General features: G+C 36.7%; 1 protein-coding gene across 2 annotated transcripts in view; it reads left to right on the plus strand.

Moving 5' to 3' along the window:
- Window positions 1-7539: 7539 nt before the first annotated feature.
- Window positions 7540-20864, plus strand: part of LOC103472524 (neurocan core protein-like) — a 30486-nt gene continuing 17161 nt past the window's right edge. The window contains exons 1-2 of one of the 2 annotated variants that reach the window (XM_017307353.2): window positions 7540-7946; window positions 20692-20771. In XM_017307353.2, the coding sequence (XP_017162842.2) occupies window positions 7690-7946; window positions 20692-20771 (337 nt within the window). In that variant the 5' untranslated portion in view covers window positions 7540-7689. The remainder of the gene's footprint in view (window positions 7947-20691; window positions 20772-20864) is intronic. The other variant, XM_081613028.1, reaches the window with a different exon arrangement.

Below are 20864 nucleotides of genomic sequence, written 5' to 3' on the forward strand. Positions count from 1 at the left end.
GTGAGGAGTAGCATTATCTTATAGCCAGGACTAACAGAACAGTAATAACTTTATTCCAGGCTTCATCCAGTCTGTCTGAAAAATGAGATTATTAGTACTATTGGCAGCTTCAGGAATGGAAACGGGTGCCGCCTGTTCTGGATCAGTCATAAGGCAGAAAATGGGCTTATTTTTTCTTCTTCTTTTCTTTTTTTTCAAACCAATGCCCAGACAGACCCGAACGCAGCTCTCCAAAACTTAAAGCTGTCAGACAAATGAGTCTGTCTTTCCAAAATGTCTGGGAAACCTGAGGGAGACATGGAAACGGTCTGGAAGGAGAAGACTACACAGCCTGGATAGTTTCAACAAAGTCCTCACTCACCTCATATGACTCTTTCTCTCTGGCACCACCTGCGACGTGTTAAAGCTTCGCAAGAATGACTTAATCTACAAATTTATTACCAGCTGTGGAAAATTAACTTGGTGCAAAAATAGTTTAGAAACTTAATCAGGCTACAAGGAGGGAAAAAAAACACCTTGAGTTGCATTTATTACAGGATAATTACTATTCCTTTTTATTTAGTCGAAATAACCACAGATGCTTGTCTTAACTGCTTTACCTTTTTTGCTTCTGGCAGGCTTCCCATTTTAAATGTTTTGACCAAACACAGGAAGTAATTTTCTGAAATGACTATATGGTGCAACGAGGAAGAAGGCGCCATTTCTTCTGGAGCCACCTAGAAAATCCAACATGGCTACAGCCAGGTTCATTTTTGAAGCTGGTGAAAAAACTTCCAAGTTAATGTACCATGCATAGTGGTCATTACAGTGGACAGCTGTCTAAAAGCCATCTTCTTGTGCTTCTTGTGGATTTTTATGTTATAAATGCACACAGACCACTGAAGTGGACACTAATGCATCATAAAATACACTATCAACTACTGGACATCAGCTACAATTGCAAGAAATTATTTTTTGTTAAATCCAATATGGCCGACAGACAAAAGAGCATGCCGACTGACCCGGACCCTCTTTCTACTGTATTCGACTCTTGCAGGTAAAAAACATATTGTGACATCAGATAACCACTAAAGAACAATACTACTGATGTATTTTTCAAATAACAAGTTTGTATTTGGAGAAAAAAAGTGTAAAAAAAATTTTTACTACCTTTTTTTATGCCGTAAGAAAATAAAAAAGGAAAAAAATCCTGACACAAAAGATCAAAATTCATGCATGAAAGGATTAATGTGGCTTGAAAAAGTATTCACACCCCTAAACATAGTATTTTAAAACATTTTAAAACCCTGAGAGCCATTTGTTGCCTTTCATAAACATTTAACTTAAAGCCACAAAAGCTACACATTTCAAAATAAAATGGATGGGTGAATGAAGAAAATGAACATTATTTTGATTATTTGGCTTTAAAGTTTACAAAAATCGAATACATTTTTAATAAAGCATTAAAAAAAAAGAGTTTGTAACCTAAAGGCCAAAACGTTTGTTCACTAAAATATTGCTTACACTTTTTGTGTAAAAACTTTAGACATTTTAAAACAATGATACATTTTTAGCATTTTTTTATTTTTGTGTTTTATTAAGAGCCAATACATCTGGAACTGCAGGTTGCAGACGCCTCCGCTACAAAAAACTTCACAATTTGTCACATAACCACAACGTTTAATATATTTCATTGAAATATTTTCTAATAGGCCAAAACAAAGTAATATCTACCTACAAACTATCAGGATTTATTTATTTATTTGTATTTTTCCACTTGATTTGAAAGGAAGTCCAATTCTTCCTTTCAAAATTAAATGAGTTCAGTCAGACTGTCAAGTCTTCCCAGAAATTCTGTATTAAATTCAGGTCTAAGCCATTTTAACACATAAAATACTTTGGATTTAAATTATAATATTGGAGAAGACAAAAATGCAAAATCTTATCAAGAATTTTTTGCTGTGATTATTTCAAGATTACACTTGAAATAAGACAAAACAAACTTGCAAGTAACTTTTCAGCTATACAGGAGCTTACTTGGAGTCAATAATTCCTTAATATCGATGGAATAGTTTTAGTTCACAAGCAGATAATTTCACTTACGACAAGGTAAAATTGTATTATTGTAAGTGAAATAATCTGTCAGTGGATCTAGCATTTTTTAAAATCAATAAATTAATGAATTATTGACTTAAAGCAAGCTTTTATTTCTAGCTGAAAAGTTATTTGTAAGGTAGTTTTCTTCCCTGATTGTCTTATATTTAGCTCCAACCTTCAACCTATAACCTATAACCTCTGACCTTCACTCCCACTCCATGATGCTGCCATCACTGTTATTGTTTTTATACTGTTTGATGTGTTTGTTTAGAATCACACTTATTGTCCATTCTTAGACATGTTTTGCTGTGTGACGGTAGCTGATATAACAGGAATCTATTTAGTAAAAGGGATCAAATATGTCTGACCTTTCAGAATTGATTTGTCATTCACAATTTTTATTCCTTTATGTCGGCCTATCACAGACATAGAGAGGTTTGTGGTTGTAACGTAATAAAAGTTGGAAGGGGTTGTTAATACTTTAGACAGATGACTTTATGGGAAATCCAAACTGTAACTCGGAAATCTTAATTCTGATTAGAAAATAACATGATGGCACAAACAAAGAGTTATAATCAAAATTTGCAGGAAGCTAATTTTGCTTCTTTATTTTCTCGTTGCTGTTTTTTATAAAGCGCTCATCCATTCAAACCTCTGGAATTAAAACATTTTGGCCACACGTTCATAAATAAGCCAACATTTTCACTTTTACCCATAAATATACAGCTTTATATGAACGGATAAAATAACCAGTGAGTTTAATGTGATCTACAGGTTTGTGTGAAAGGAGCGTGCTTCATGTGAAGGTTTCTTTTTCCACCTGGTCGACCACATTGTATTGATTTACCGTGAAACCAAGCAGCTTCCATGCCAGCTCGTCAGCTGGTGAAGCAACTAAAGCTTCATTCATCGACAGAAGAGGCTGACGTGTTGCAGATCGTACGTTTGTGCGGAGATTTCACAGTGGATCCCTATACCATAATTTCTGGTCAGTGCGATGCGGAAAACGTGGTGAGTCGTCGGTTTGGCCGGTGGTGGGATGAGTGCTGCAGATTTTCCCAGACTCGCCCCTCCTGAACCGGTTTGCCTCCGCATCCAGGAGGGAATAAAAGCTGCCAGTCAGCGGAAACATGTTTTTTTTTTTTTTTTTTGAGGTTTTCAACTTTATGGGAGGAAAAATGAGTCTGAGGCCGGTCGTCTCTACTGTCACTGTACGGCTTTGAGTCTGCAGCTAGGTGAGGGGTAGTGGTGAAGTGGAACCGATGCATTACTTCATTTGTCTTATTTATTCTTTTTTTCCATTTGCTCACAGAAAGTGCTGATTTTAGCCTCGAGTTGTCCGTCTTATAATTTCTGTCTTGCGGTGAGTTGACAGCAGTTCTGGTAATCCAGTTAAAGGAAACCGCTTGCATGACTCAAGCAGAATCAAAGATGCATAAAGAGTAAACTGGAGGCTCTGCTGCTGTTTAGCTGAGTCACATTTGTTCCTCGACCGCAACCATTAATGAGTCCCACCTGGCAGCGATGATTGCATGTAAAACAGCTGAATTTACAAGCAGAAACTGCTTATTGAGCGTGAGATTATGTCAAAAGTAAACTGATGAAGTGGTGGAAAATGCGTGTTTAAAACACAGATTTAAAAACCCCAGGACTTCCAGAACATCTGAAGAGCGTTTCAAACTAAATTCAAGTGCTGCTCTGGACTCGGCACATGATCTAAGCTGCAGCTTCAGTGTAATGACAGAGTCTGATTATAGGCTGGATGTTTAAAGGCTGCTGGAAAATGTAACTTTAGCCCTCATGCAGCTCTGAGCCATCGTCTTGCCTGCATGTTTAACTGTGTTTGGGCAAATTTAGTCAGCTGCAAGAAGATATTTGCATATGACTGTAATTTATTGTGGTTCAAATGATAAAACAAACTTCTTTAGATCTTTAATTTCTTCTGATAGCTTCAGTTTTCCAGACCAATGTTGTGCTTGGCTGCTTTTGAAAATAAAATTTAAGTACGTAAACATACTCATAATTGAGCCAGATTTCTGTATTCTGTATTATTTTTATTGGTCTAATATTATATAATAACTGTAAATCTTGTTTACATTGGCAATAAACTGAAAAATAATCAATCTACTGAAAAAAAGGATTGAAAACACAATTCTGGGGGTAAATTGAGTTACTGAAATGAAGAAAGTTCTTAATAATAATTTATTGAATTAAACAACAATAAAAACTTTGAGTAAAAAGCCATTTTTAATCATTTTACCTTTTTACAGCACACACAATTTAGATTTCTGAACCTCAATATTTCATGAAGCTCAGATCACATACATTTATTTTTAAATTTCACGAATTAAAAAAAAAGGAAAAGAAAACATCTATTATCAAATCTGAGATGACCAGCCGCCGCTGGTCATCCCTCTGCTGGACGGCGGTCAAACTACAAGAATTTGGAACAACAACAGTAAGAAAAGGTCCAAAGGATTGAAATTAATCAACTGGAACTAATCCATCCATCCATTTTCTTACACCCTTGTCCCTTACTGAGGTCAGGAGCTGCTGGTGCCCATCTCCAGCTAACGTTCTGGGCGAGAGGCAGGGTCACCCTGGACAGGTCACCAGTCTGCTGCAGGGCAACACAGAGACACACAACCATGCACACACACATTCACACCTAGGGAGAATTTAGACAGACCAATTAACCTGACAGTCATGTTTTTGGACTGTGGGAGGAAACTGGAGTACCCGGAGAAAACCCACGCATGCACAGGGAGAACATGCAAACTCTATGCAGAAAGACCGGGGCCGGGAATCGAACCCAGAACCTTCTTGCTGCAAGGCAACAGCTCTACCAACTGCGCCACTGTGCAGCCCACTGGAACTAAATTTAATCTAATAAATCATTAATGGACAATTAATCGTAAGTCACCTCACTGATTGCAAGCATAGCTCAGAGAACTATGACCTCAGAGTTAAAAAAAAAAAAAAAGCCAACAAAAACTCAAACTCTTTCAACTACACCTATAAGTCAAAGGTCTAGCAACAATCCAAACACCAATTTTTGACAACTTTCACCTCTTCATTATCCAGTAAAGTACCTGAAAGTACATCAGTGTGTTCATCTTTTTGAAGTCACAATGGAGGATTTCAGGAATAATCAGAAGGGTTGTTACAAAAATATTTTATCTAAACACAGATTTCTTTACTCTTTTATGACATCCTTATAACCTGATTTGTTAGTTCACACAAGTTTTAAACAGAAAGTGTCTCTTTATGTCCTGTGAGGGAGAAATTCTTTGTATAAATGATGTTATTCTGTTGCCTGTGGAGTCAATCTGGGTCACTGTGACAGCTGGTCCACGTCAGAAGCAAGACCTCTGATCTCCGGCTGCTCTTTGAGCTCTGACATTTCCTTCCCAGACTGTCACCTGGGTGTCAGATTCCTCAGGTGTGCAGAGCCAAGAGATGCTGCTGAATCACAGGACGGCCACCACAAAGCACCATTCACCCGCTGCACACTTTCCCCCATCTTATTTTTCTTACTAGGCAACAAAAACATACAGGATGACTGCATAAATCTGAAAGTAATTCATTCAAGTAGAAAGCTAAATGTTTAGCCGAAACAAATACACTCTGCACAGAGAAACAGGGTTCGTGGAGGTTGTGTTATTTTTGATTTTCTGTTGTGTGGTTCTATAAACATCTTGTTGGGGTTTGTTCTTGTTTCTTGTGGTCTTTGCTTTCCCTGCTCCAGTACGCCGAATGGGGCAGCACATCTAAAACCAACACTAACCCTGTGTTTGTGTCACAAAATAAAGCTATGTGACTTTTATATAAAGCGAATCAAAGCAAATTGTTGATTCAGTCAAATATCCTGAATCTTAGAGACTTGGGTAATTTAAAAATGCTATTAGTTATGTTTAAAGCTATAGAGAGATTACTGCCAAAAGTTCTTTGTCTTTATAAAGAACTGTGATAGAAATAACAGAGGGAAATACTATTTCCATAGTAAAACTGCTTGTGCTATCTTAAAACAATTATGCATTTTGGAGCATGGAGTAAAAACTATGGAACAATTTGTATGAGGAGTTAACAGTAATGTTAATAGTTAGTAATTAGGAGAATAATATATTGTTTACAACTCGTATTGGTAATTTAATGCATACGGCCATGAAAACGTAATTAAGAAAGGGACGGGTTTACACAAGGTTTTTTCTTCTTTCTGCTCCCTTTTCACTTGTTGGTAAGTAGAAAGAGAATGTTTGTGAATTGATAATGAAATTTGTTAAATCAAGTGAATAAACTAGTTGATTTTAGTCAGAGATATCTCTGCTGTTTTCTCTAATGTTTTCTGACAAACACACTCAGGCTCGCTGCATTTATTCTATCAAGAAAGAAAATCAAGGTGGTGGTTAACATCAGTCCAGCAGCTTCTCCCCTTATACATTAAATAAAATATCATAAGTAACCCTAAACAAGCTACAGAGGTGAATGAACAGCTAACAACAGTTAACAGATCAAATTAAACACCGCTAGAACCCGCTATACGTACATGAAACATGGCAAAATTACATACAAAAACCATGTACATTAATGAATTTGTCTAAAATATATGTTAAAATATAATACTTGTAAAGAAAACATAGAGCTGATCCTAAAACATACCACAGTTACAGAACGACGACAGAAAAAGGGGGCGGAGCTGTCAGTTACTGGTTGCTATGGTAACCACCAACGGTCAAAAGTGGCGTAACGTTCCATCATATGAGGAGAAATTACTTTTTGACGAAACAAAAAGGAATTTGAAGAATAAATAAGCACATTTTCACAAACTTCACATCTGTAACACTGTTAAAATGAACCCCTGTCACAAATGGACGTCACGCTTTTCAGATTTTCTTCTTCATATCCATCTAAAGTGATAGATCTAAAGTGATCTATCACTTTATCTAATCAATGATTCACTACATTGTGTTGGTTTATCAAAAATAAAATCCCAACAAGATACTGAATATTGGGGTTGTAGCGTGACAAAATGTGGACAACTACAAGGAGGATTAACACTTTCGCGAGGCACACAATAATATCCATAAACCTTCTTTTAGTACCACATAAGCTATGATAGACAGTTATGTACATTAAATCGGACACTGCTTACCTCTTTGACCTTTCTTTCAATTTCACTTGCCATCATGCTTGTCTCATTTCATATGTCATAAAGAATGTCCTCTCACGACTTTATAACCCTTGGCTTTCCATTTGTCCAATCCGATAGGCAAAAAGGATCTGTCATCTCTGATCTAATAAGATTTAAAACAACTTTTAAACTGTAGGGGTTTATGCTTTTTATTGAATAATTTTTTGTGTGTTTTATCTCTGAACAGACTCCTCTGTGTTCTGCGCAGGTGACTGATGCAGCATTATCGGTTTACCTGCAGCAGCAGTCGATGCTGACTCGACTTGTCCTGGTTCTGCTTCATCCTTTCTCTAATCTGACATACATCTTTGGATAACTTCCTGAACATTTCACTCTTCTGCATCAGTTTCTGTGGATGCCCTTCCTCCCGGCGCCCACACCCCCTCCTGGCCGCCCTGCGTCACCTCCATCCCGGCTGCTGGATGGGGAGGGAGTGGGCAGTTCACGGTTTCATTTGTGGCGTCACTTTCTCCATCTCCCTCCTTTCTCCACGAGCCTCCGAGTCTGTCGGTGCACGGCTGCAGCTCCAGCTTGTATCTACCTGTGCAGAGCATCCAGCCGCTTCCCCCTCCTGCCCGGACAGACGCACTGCAGCACGCAGAGAGGAGCTGACGGAACAAACTTGTACCCAGCAGCCAGGCCGTCCTGCTCCAGCTGAAATGCTGCTGACACCAACCAGGTAGGCTTTTCATTCGCTTCATGTCTTATTAAGTCGCCATTTGATTTCATGCCGTCTTTTTTTGCGCTTTGCGTTGTTACGGAGAGAAGTTCATTGCAGCTGCGCCTAAGTGTGAGGTGCATTATTGTGCAAAAGTTTTAAACCGTCCCCTCATTTGTCTTTAAACTTTGCTTCAGTCCTAACAGACTTTTTAGTGTTTTATTGGAGATTTTAACGTTTTTTCTTGGACTTTGGTTGCTTCGGTATTATATTATTTCAGAGTCGATTACATGAAGTCCAAAAAATTAAGATTACCATGAGGGACTTGGTTAATTTAAAAATGCTTTTAGTTGTGCTTAAAGCTAGAAATAGATTATTACCAATTAATTTCCAAAAGTTTTTTTTTCATAAGATCAAGTGATAGAGATAACAGAGGTGAACCTGTGCGTGTGATTTTCTAAAATATTTGGAAATATGGATTTTTAATTTCAGTTTTAACAATATTGACTAATTCAAGAAACATAAATAAAACAGAATTGTTTAAAACTTATGGAAAAAGAAAAACATGTAAAAAGTGAATTAGGACAGCCTTACATTTAAGTTACTTTTAAAGTTACACATAAGGATCCTTCTGTTTTTTGATATGAAAGTAGATGCCTGGACAATCTTAAAAAACTTTCATTGGCGTTGTGCAAAGAAAAGATCTTTGCTCCCATTAAGGACAGACAGAAGTTTGCTGGAGATAATCATGGAATAAATGAATTAGTTTTATGCTGAATTATTAATTAAACCATATGCAGCTTGACCTGTCATGAAAGCAAAACGTCCCAGAAGTTATTGTGATAAATAGTAATATTGTTGTTTTGAGACCATTTTCAAGTAATATGACGTAAGACAACTCTCTCAAAGATCAATAAACTTTAATTTCTAATGAACATTTAACACTGGACCTGGAAGACATTTTAAATATCCACAATAAATAAGCAAAACAACCGAAACAACAACTAAATTGGATACTGAAGTCTTTGTAAACAATTGTCCTCAAAGAAAATGACTTGTTGAGACCAAGGCACCAGATTTAAAACTTTTGTTATTCAGTCTTTGGTTGGACAAGATAGAAAAACGAGGAAAACAATCATGCATATAGAAATGATCGAGCTCGTTTTAATTTATCATGTGATTAGTTGATTTATTGAGACAGGCATGTGGAGCAAGAAGGTGGGCGTGTCATAGTCTGTGGATGCTTTGCTGCTGCATCATCTGATTCATCATGATTTCTACCACACATTAGAGGATGTTGGAGAAAAATTTGAAGTCATGGGTCTGAAACTGGACCCTGCAACACGACAGTGGCCCAAAACAAACTAGTAAATCCACCAAAGGCAAGCTAAAAATTAATAAATGTAAGAGCCTGGGTGAGTCAAATCCCAGATCTCAACCCCATGGAGACGCTGTGCTCAAAAATCTCACAACTGAAAGTGAGCAGAGCGATGAACTTTCTTTCTTCTGATGTCAGAGACTGTCAGATGGCTGCAAGAAGCGTATCAGCTTTCCAGACATTTCGTAATCAAGATCTGAATATTTAATAAGGTGCCCCTATTTTGTCACATCACACTGCGGCCAACACAGTAGATAAGAGATAATCATCTTCCAGTTGTTTGCCAGTAGTGACTCTCTTCTTTGGGAACCACCATATTGGTACAAAATGTATATCTATCAAACTAATCTATGAACCTACTATGTCCTTGTGGCATCTACCAAATGAACTAAATTAAAGTTGTTTAATTTAATTATGTTTAGACGCAACTTAAACATATCTTACACTGCCACAAACTGGCTCCACAGACATGACAAAATTCATGATATTTATTAAATTAAACAAAACAAATGATGGAGAGAAAAACTTGCCTGAAACAAAGAGGAAGTGAGATTTTAAAAGGCTGAAACACAAACATCTCAGTCAATCAACGCTGTGCAGCCTTAATCTACTTTCATATTTTTTTCCCATTTAAATTCAGATCACTTTATTTTACATGGCTCCAGTTCAGAACGTATACCGCCCCATGCCTCATGATCCAACCTGGATCAAAACCATCCAGTTTGGTGGTTTTGATACATCCAGACTCAATATGATCACCATCTACTGTGACAAGTTGGGTTAAGAAGCCACAAAGGAGGCAGATAATGAAATGCAAATGAAAACCCCAAAGAGAACTGGTCCGTGATGGCAGTAAGAGCATTCCCATTGGTTCTGTACAGAGAAGAGCGACTCAAAAAGCCTCGGGCTGGCAGGACTTTTAATGTGAAGGAAAAGCAAAGAGAGTACAAAAGATAAGAATGGCAAGAGAATGGGAGAAAAGCGCAGGAACTTTATGTCCTCCAGCAGCCCTTAGCAGAAGAAGAAATTCAAGATAATGCAGAGGCTTTAACCAAAAGAAAAGCTTTTAAGTCTAGTGTTGAAGGTCTGAGTGGTGTGGATAAGATTCATCTGAAAGTAGCCAAGTTCTGGATATTTAGAAAGCCAATACAAGCTATTCAAAAAAATATGAATAAGAAATCTTGACTTGTTGGGTGCAAAATATAAACAAATGAGGGGAAAGTAATTATTTTTGCCCAGTTCTGTAGATGTGAAAATTTGCATTAAACAGTTTGTAATCAGCATTTTAGATAAAAGCAAAACATATTTTGTATATTCATAAACTTCAGGTTTTTATGTACCCTGGAGATCCAGGATGCTGCTTTTAGATTTGAGTGCTTTCCCCAAATGTTACCTCACTTTCTGCAGTTCACCTTGAGGCGCAGGTAAATTTAAGTAATGGACACACAGAGAGCCAGCGGTCACATTCAGTCATGTAGCCGCCTTTTAGTAGCTTCTGTTTACATAATGCTTCAATGGATTCTGGAGTTTAAGAGGTAAAGACGTGAAGATTCAGATATAATATTCTCTCTTTGCTGGTAATGGTGAATCAGAAAACAGTACTCATTTTTTATTACTTCAAAAAATGTCAAGCAACTGCAAGTTTCAAAAGTGTTTCGCTGAGAAAATCCTCTAAATTTGACTTTGAACCTCAGTATGGGATTTATAATGAGTCCCTGCTAGATTTTAAAGGCGTCAATCTGACCATCACTACCATCCCTTTTCTCATCCATCCATTTTTAGTTTTCATCTTGTACCTTTGACAGAAAAACACACTGTAATCAACCTGTATTATCTGTATTATCTAATGGTTTGTATTAGATAATACTTCCTGGTAATGTTAACTATTGAACTGACCTATTTTTACAACTGATTGCTTTAATCACTTTAACTAAACTCTAGTTCGTTTATCCAGAAAGTCAGGTTTGTTTGTGGAGGTGTGAATGCGCAATCGGACTCCGATGCGGACCAGGAAAGAAAACTATGGTCTGTCCAAAACCCAAGTTATTGGTTCAGTTGAAGTGAATGATGGTGCGGTTTGAATGTGAATGCAATTCGACTGGGTACTGCTCCAAAAGCAGGATACGAACCACATAGCAAAGCATTGTGGGTAAATACAACCAAAGTAAATGTGGGGTCTGGCGTTACAGGGAGAAACGGTTCAACGTTTTTCACCAGAGACAAAAGAGAAATTCTACAACCGCTAAAATCTGATGCTACTCCGTTTTTGTTTACATTTTGTGAAGCAGGAAGTTAAGCTGGTTTTCTTCGTTGGTTTTTGTGTCGTTTCCTTCAGTGGTTCGTGGTGCAGTGCCACCACAGGCAAGGAGGTGAACAGGTTTTGTTTTTTAATTAGTTTGGTTCATTTGACACAGTCCAGTATGAAAGTGAACCGCACCAGCTGAAAATGTAGCAACTGTTACGATTTTGGTCCCCAGCTGAACCAAGTCTACTGGATTATCAGGTGTTCAAACACCATAAAATTCACTCATGGTGAACTTTTCTATTTTTAAAGTATTTTGTTTCCAAGAAGTCAGGCTTTCCTGTAATGCTTTAAAGTGGTCGTAATCAATAGTTCTCCAGACATGCTGCAGCTTTTGCTGTTGTTTTTCTTATTTTCTATTCAGTCTTTTTTATGAAGCCTTTGAAAATTAAGAACGCTGACATACAGAGAAAATAAGATACCTGATAGAGTTATAGTTCAGAGCTAGTTAGTGGTTTTACAAACAGAAAAACATTCCTCTCAAAATGACCAGGTACTGCAGTGAAAATAAGTGGAAACATAGTTTGAAGCTTTTCCAGACCCACTGGATGGTGAATCATAGTGGGTGGCTTTCTGGCACAGAGATGTTGTGGGGAGACGTCCTGGTGGTTTTTCTTGGAGATGTGCAAGCGGAAGAGGAAAAAAGCCTGTATTATGGTGTCAAGTTAATACTCTAACTTCTCTCACAGATAATTAACTTCATTTAGAGCCTTTGGTCATTTCAGGCACGTCAAATGACATGTAATTTTCCAACCTTTTTAAGCTATCTTAAAACCCAAATCGTCCCACTGAATATCTTATTTTACTCTAAAAAAAAATCTCTGTCCAGTCTTTTGTGGAGACAGTTAGTTTGTTGGATACTTGGATGTTAAGAGTAATTGTTTTGCATGTAGAAGGTAGAGCTTGCCATAATGCACAAACATAAAATTTATACTTAAACAGAAATCTGTTGTAATACCCAAAAACCAATGAGGTTGTCAAATTAATTGGTATTTTGATATATTAAAGATATTTTTAATCAGTTTAAGTTGTGCCGATTTTATCTCCATGTTTGGCACACAACTTTGCACAGCATTGCTGCAGACATTATCCCTTTCTTCTCCCTTTCTCAACGTACCTGATGGCTGAGAATCAAAAGGGTGAAGCTTAAAAGTTTCTGAAGGAAAACCTTTGCTACTTTACTCAAAAATTTGCAGGAAAATGTTGTTTGGATGTAATTTACCTTGTAGGGAGTGAAAAAAGAAAACTGGAGGATGTCTGTCTGCCCTTATGCAAGCTGGTGATTCCTAGAAAACATATTAGCTTTTCAAACTTCATAAAACACCTTAAAGCCCGACTCCCTGATGCTTAAAAAGTTAATAAAGCTCCTTTATATACAGCAGCAAACTGTTAAAGATGCCGGATGGCCATCTGTTTAAATATTGCTGCTAACACTATTCTGACTTTGCCTTCCGAACAGTATGACTTGACGCTAATGGTTGGCACAACAAAAGATGTTTATCAGGGATGAGAAAATGAAAACTACAATAAAGAAGGTACAAAATTGACCACAAACCTCACCACTCCATTACTCCTCCACTTTGTTCAGGCCTAATGAAAAAACAAGCAACGTTAAGGAAAAACATTGCTACAAATTTTAGTGTCAACAAACAAAGTTGATTCATGAGTTATAAACTTAGTTAAATTACTTGTTTTTAATCCAAGAATAAATATATTTGACCAGAAATTTGTAAGAAACTGTGGTAGGTTGTTGATTGATGGAGCTGTGGCTGAAGAAACCAACTTTAAGTTGTCTATTGTTTTGCTCTACAAGAAAATTACATTTTTAATAACTTTTAATTAATAAGTGGCTATTGAATTTCCTGCTGATTATTGGATGTTAACTAATAAAGACACAAAATGTATCATATTATTCCAGCTTTAATATTTTTTTATTTAAAGAACCTTCTGGTTTAAAATAAACCTTGCAGTATTAATATTGAGTATTGAGTATCTTACCTAATGTTGATATTGAATCTGTCATGTCAACATTATCACTGAGTATTAAAAGACTGGATGACAAATTATTAAAAGTTGTAGTGGCTTCTTTCATTTTTCTACACTCGTGTTAGCTAGTTTGATCTGTTTTCATTAGCTTACGTAGCTAGCAGCTAATGGTTTATGAGCAGCTCTACTCTCATAGTGCTGATGAAACGTATATGTTGGCTTTCACTCCGTCACTGACAAAATGGTGCCACACAAATGATTTTAAAGCAATGAAGTGGTATTGTTTGTGTAGCCTAATCTTGCCCATTGCAACGTTAGCATAGCTGCTGCTAATGGTTAGCTAGCTGTTGTATCTTGTCTATCTTCATCTATGCCTGTTTTATTTTTCTATTAAGTACCAAAACGTCTGCCAAACAAACAATTTAAAATTGGTTTTGGCTTTTTCAATGCTTATGCTACTCTGTTTCATAGATCTTTTGGCAGGACATTAGTTTTTTTTGTGTGTTTGTCTGTGTTTGAATTTAGTAAATTCAAATCCACAGCTTTTAATTTACTAGCTAACTGTGAACCTTAGCTTTTAGCTTAGCTTTTCCCATCACCCAGTTCTTTTTTCGGCAACCCAAGGAAAATAGCTGGAGTCAGTTTTAGTTTCCACAAGTCAAAGTCTAATTTATTTGTGACCACATATAAAGTTTTACAACGCTGGGCCCTTTATGCGTCGTGAACACCACAGATAGAGCAAAGTAGTTATTTGAGTATTAAATATTGATCTTCTTAAGATAATAGGCTGGACTCAGGCACACAGTCATATGCTTCATGCTGTGGGCAGGCCAGCATCTGCACAACTCAAGTTGTTGGAATGTGTGTGTTGCTTCTGGCATGTAGCTAATTGCAACAAAACTGATAGTAAAAGACCTTGAAGGCACTGCAGTGCTCTGTTGTCAGATAATATAATCTTATTTATTATATTAATCAAAAACAAAGTTCCCATGACATTCCATAAAGCTTACAAAGTGTTTTCCAGTTGACAACCGTGTGAATAAATCAGACTTTATCCGACACTCCATAAACTTTGCAAAAATGTAACCACACAAACCAGCTGGTAAATTGTTAATATTGTTTCACACAGTCATTATAAATAAGTTAACTCTAACAATTAGAATATAACATTTCAGAATAACAAATACATGCTGAAAGCTCTAATTTAAGTACTTGAAATGATAAATCGACAAAAAAAATTAACATGTTGGAACTTTTTAAACAAATGCAAGAAGCTTCTTTGTTTTAGATAACCTATAGTGTGTTTCTTACAACAAGAAAACCACAGTCAGCAGAAAAATATGTTTTAGAGAAAATTCCGTTTTCTATTTAAATCGACTTTTTGTGTCGGATGTTACATTAGGTTTTATTGGTGTTTTGCATGAGAATCTCTACTTTATCCTGCATGCAACTGTAGTGCAACCACACTAAAATAAAAAAATCTGGGGTAGATTGAGCGTACTCGTAGAGTAAGAAAGCTAGAGCGCCACATTTACACCTCGTAAAAGCTCATTTAGTGTGCTTTAGAGAAGATGTGTTTTGTTCCAGCTCAGCACTCCTCCAAGCTTGCTGCACATCCGTCAAATAGACATGTTTGACCTGGCTGAATTGGGATCACGAGTCATTTTCTGGCTTGTTGGTTGGAACCGGGGACGAGGTCTCCCTGTATTGACAGTGATGTAAAACTCTGCAGAGACCACCCACGAGACGCAGGGGGGAATTTATTTACAGTGCAACATTTGCAAAAATGGTATAACCACGCTCCTTATATTTCTTGATCTACTGAATATATTCTAAGGCAATCCTTAGGCTAACATATTTTCATGTTTCAATGACAAAAGCAGAGTTACTTTGTTGTGACTTTTTATTTGTCTAATTCAGTTAGATTTAATGAATTTTTAGAGTGTTTGCTAGATTTTATTAGCTATTATTAGTTTAATATTGTTTAGTTTCAGTTTACTTTTTATTTGCTGTAGTAGTAGTTTTTGTTTTCTCTTTTTTTTCATTTTTAGGTGCAGAATTCAAAAGGGTTAAAGTATTTTATTGTGATTATGCATACATTGATTGGGTATATTTAATAGAATAAGGAATATTTAATAGACGGTATTGTTTTCAGAAAATGTATTCAATTGTTGGACAAGAAACAACAATCGGTTGGTGTTTTCTACCAACTTTTGCTGTCGCCATTTTGCGGGCTAGCATAAGTGTTAGCCCACAACAGTTTACGTAAAATCAATTTTACATCAGTTTAAAAGGTGAATAAATAGATTCATAAACACGAAAACGATGGATAATATTTCTATAATTTCTGTATGTTTTAGCTAATTTACAATATAGTCCTGGTTAGTTATAGGTTTTCCCCATTAATCACCGTTTTCATTTATTTCAGTTAACAAAAATGTTTTCTCAGTTTCAGTTTTTGCTAGTTTTAGTTAGCTATAATGACGTTAATAGTCTGGAGCTACTCTGTGTCGACGGGATAACACACTGGCTGCAGTTTGCAGACCCCTAAATGCAGTGGGTGGCATTGATTTCAGCTTGACTTTTCTTCAGTGTCGTTTAAACAAGAGGAGCTGCAAGCCTTCAGTGGCAAATGCGATATAAAGATGGCACAACACCCAGCAACCGCAATTATTCTCCTCACCCATCAACTCGATTCACAAACTGTCATTTGGGCCTAACAGTGCGAGCGTTTGAATCAGTGTCCGGGGTCTTAATGCTGCTGTTTCTCTTCTACAAAGCCCAATGCACAGCGATCCTAAGTGCTGAAAACTTCCCTTTCCAGCCATGAAAAGAGCAAGAAAAAGAAAAGAGAAACAGTGCGCGAGTGTGCCAGTGGCCTGTCCTTTAATTTTCCATGCAGCCTTTTGTGAGGGAGTTGGTATGAGGTGAAAGCACAGTGTGCAGCTGTCCCCTTGGCTCCATGCTTGCTCTTTTATGAGACGTTTTCTTGTCAAGAATACTAATAGTGATACCAGCCTTGTAGAGTCCAGCCAGCTGCCAGGAAAACAGACGGCAATTATACCGCCATAAGAGAAGGCCATTTCATTTGACAAAAGTCAATGAGGTCTATTTGTGCCGACTCATTTCAAAGAAACTGTTTCACATAAATGCAGAAAGTATAAATGTATTAAGTCGTTTTTATGCTTCAGTCCAGAGGTTATAACTTTATTAATATAATATGTACTCTCGGGTTTTTACTCCAACATCCACTTTTTAGTTTTGGACATTTTTAATCAGTTAGGCTTGTCTGGGTACCCTTCCCCCCACCCCCACCATTTTTTAAAATAATACTTATTTTCTTATAGCTTTACTAACAGATTGGTTTGTTTAATTGTTGCTTTGCCTCTGCAATAGTTTCTGTTTAAGGTTACTTTTATGCTTCCTTGATAAGGTTAGAATAGGGTTTTGGGCAATACACAAAATATCTTTATTATTATTATTATTATTATTATTATTTTTTTTTTTTTTTTTGCTGAAAATTATTCTTAGGCTACATTCACACTGACCCAATTCCAATTTTTTGTCAAATCAGATTTTTTTGGCGTGGAGCGTTCACATTTCTAAATATATGCGACTCCAGTGTGAACTGCAAACAACCTGAAAGTGTTCCGCATGCGCAGTAGAGGGCGCAATAACGTCACACACAGAGAGCGTGCTCAGTGTTTGCGGAAGAAGACATGGATGCTAACGGTGGAGCTTAGCTTACACATTTTGAAGTTGTTGTCCGACCGGAACCCGCACTTTAACAACTTAATCCTACTTATCGTCTGCCATGGTTGATGTTTTTCTTCCCGCTTGCGCGTATCAGGACACAGAATAGTGACATTTGTATCAATGACGTTCAGTTCGGATGAATGCGACCTGGACGTCAGATCACATTTGAATCGGATACGTATCGGATATCCAAGTGGCCTGGGTCACATAAAAAAAAAATCCAACCTGTGTTGTTCAGACTGTCATGAAAAGATTAGATACAGGTCGCATTAAGGCAAAGAAATCGGATAATGAGTTTTTAGTCTGCTCAGTTATGCCTATTTTACGATCCTTTCAGAATTAGCTGTTTTAGGGCGTCATGTCACTTTAAATCCAAATAAGCAGCTTGGGTTGCTAGGTGACGGACTGGACTTCCCAGGAGTTGCTAGGTAACAGTGCGGTGCCCACCAAATGTGACTTAGCATTTTCTGTATACCAAAAACACTTAACTTATTTCCAAAAAATATCTGGGTGGTTTTTTTAAGCTCTTAGACTGTTTTTAGAATCAATTTAGGCTCAAATCGAATTTTTAAAAATGAATTTTTCATAACATCTCCTTTATTATTAATAGGTGAAAAGAAATCTAGTAGTCAGCATTTATTTGCTGTTATGTCGGGTGGCAGACAAAATGCCCTGACCAGGTTTCAGTTTCTGTCACACTTATAATGCATTTATCATTATTACCGGAATACTTCCATGATTTAAACTTTTGACGGTTGGATAAATGGTTGTATGGAGGGAGCATGTAATTATTAAAGGCATGAACTCACCAGAATGTATTTAGCGGCCTTGCTAAGTCTTAAAGACTTTGAGGAAGTATATGTGGCAGCTAAAATATTCATTGATACTGCAAATGAACCCTCTGAGAGAAACTATGATCTCACTGGACTTAACTTCAAGGTTTGATCGCCTGCCAGGCCTTATTGAGTTGCTTGGGCAGGGAGAGCTGCTGGCAGAAGTGGAGCAAGAGTATTTAGACGTTTGGGTAGCTTTCAGAAGATTTTTTAGGAGCGCTCAATTAATTATCAGACTTCATCCAAGAAACTAAAGTTTTCAAAGCTGAGAGAGTCGCCACAAGATCTAAACATCCCTGTCCCTGATTTTTAGGACATGTCTGTCCACATGGGAGGTTCATCTCAGGAAGATTTCTAAGGATAAATCTGCCATAAGCTTCAAAAATTATCTCTGAACAGTTTATATACACGGAGAAGGATAATAAAGATTTCTGACTGAATTTTCTCATAATTCAAATTTTAATATATTTCTGACTTTAATCTCAGTTTTGATCTCAGAATTTTGACATTCATCTCTTAATTCAGACTTTTTTTTCTCAGAACTTTGTTTTTAATCAATCTCAGAACTATGACTTTTTTCCTCGGAATTCTGAATTTAATCTTAAAATTCAGACTTTTTTCAGAATTCCAACATTAATCTCAGAATTCTGATGTTTTTTCCTCAGAATTCTGACTTTAATCTCAAAATTTTTACTTCTCAGAATTTAGATTTTTTTCCCTCAGAATTATGACTTTAACCTCTTTCATCTCAGAATTCAAATTTTTTTAAACTCAGAATTTTGAGGGCGCTGTGATGTCATAGCACTGCTGTATCACATAGCTCAAAATGACAATTCCTCAGTCACAGAAAAACTTGCATAGATACAACATGCTCTTCCAGAAAGTTCATTATTCTCCCCCATACGTTTCACATTGGTCACTGAACCTGATTCCTCCCAGGTGCTTATTTCCTTTAAAGTCAGAAGTCTTCTTTTTTTTTTTTTTTTGTCCGGTTTGTTAAGGAAATAAATAAGTCTTACCTAAAGAGAAACTGAGTCAATCAAGAATGAATAAAATGCATTTTGATTATTCTTTTATTAAGAAATTAAGCAAAGATTATATCATTGACTCCCCTGGCTAGTCCAGGGAAGTGAAGAAAAGATAAAAGTACATCACTTTTAATAAATACCAGCCCTCTTAAAATGATTGGAGCAAAAGGGAGTATCCCACCAATTTCAGTTTACTTCACAACTCTGGTATTTGCACCTGTACACTATGACCCTGCATGGTTCACATCCAGTTCAGAAGTACCCTTTATTATGTGTTTCCAGCGAGCTGCCTCCAACATGAAGGGTACCTTATAGATAAAATTGATTGCTTGCTTGCTTGATTGAAATAAAACAAAGTTTGACATAACAGGTGACCCATAATTTTCTTCTTTATACATGTGACTTGGGTTGAATATGAAAGACCTAATCTACTCTGAGATAAAGAAATAGTGCAGAAGCACTGTCTTTCCACAATGCAGGAACATTTCCAGTTGTTCCAGAGGTTGTATGAGGTCACTGCAGACATCCCGTCATGGCTGCTGGGTTAATAACAGACCCGGCCTGGTGATGGAGGACTGGACAGATGCCTCCCGGCTGAGACGCTGTGTCATTAGCTCATGGAGGTGATAAATAGCTTGAGGTCAGAGGCCTGCGGCACCGATTTCCCTTTGAAAATCTGAAAAATCTGCCGTATGGTTAGGCTTTTAGTTGCTTTCGTGGCTCCTGTAATTTACAAAAGCCCCCACAGTTTGTTCAAATCACACGAACTCTTTCATTGAAACCAGCTGGTTAAAACTAACCAGGTTTACTTGGATTCATGTGATATTCAGGTGGAAAATATTGTATAAGACCAGCAAAAAACATTCACAGATTTCAGTAGATATAAGCACACAGATTTATATTGTTTTTGTTTAATGACTAAAGCACTACTTTAATCTATATTCTCTGTCTATATATACTCTACTATAATCTATAAATGATTTTTAGCCATAAATTTAAGATAAAAAAAAACTAAACGTTAACAAGATAAATCAATAGCAGAATAAATCTGAAAAGCAATTGTATCAGATAGATCGCCAGTTGATCTTGTCAAGGAATGAAGTCAATCAATAATAATAGTTAAATGAACAGCAGGATATAACATAAAACCACAAAATGAATAGTATTTTACATGCATGTGCAGGTATTTATGAATAGATCAATTTGAGATCAATGGAGCATAATTAGCTGAACCAACAATATGCATGCTTTCCAGCATCAAAACTCTATTTTCTTTGTTATTCTCCAGTAGATTTAGAAGAATATTTTTCATCTTAAATGCAAAATGTTTCTATTTATTTTTCTAAAATTGTTATTCTTTCAGGATATGTCATATATTTGAGTCTGTATTCTAAATTAATGGACAATTAAAGACAGTGAAGGTGATTAATTGTTTCAGCTCTTATTGTGGTAATTTCGAGTGATTATTGTTTTATCTTTACAGATATGTTCAGATCCTTCCAGTCATCTGTGCAGTTTGCCATCTCACCCTGGCCTTCCCCATCCAAACGCCATCAGCTCATGGTGAGTCCACATTTCCCACATTTAATTACAAAATAATTAAAAACCCTATGAACTTTCACCACATTATGTGACATTAGCTGCTTCATTATGCAG

Source organism: Poecilia reticulata, chromosome 11 (assembly GCF_904066995.2).
Source record: "Poecilia reticulata chromosome 11, P_reticulata-male-v2, whole genome shotgun sequence".
Taxonomy (NCBI): domain Eukaryota; kingdom Metazoa; phylum Chordata; class Actinopteri; order Cyprinodontiformes; family Poeciliidae; genus Poecilia; species Poecilia reticulata.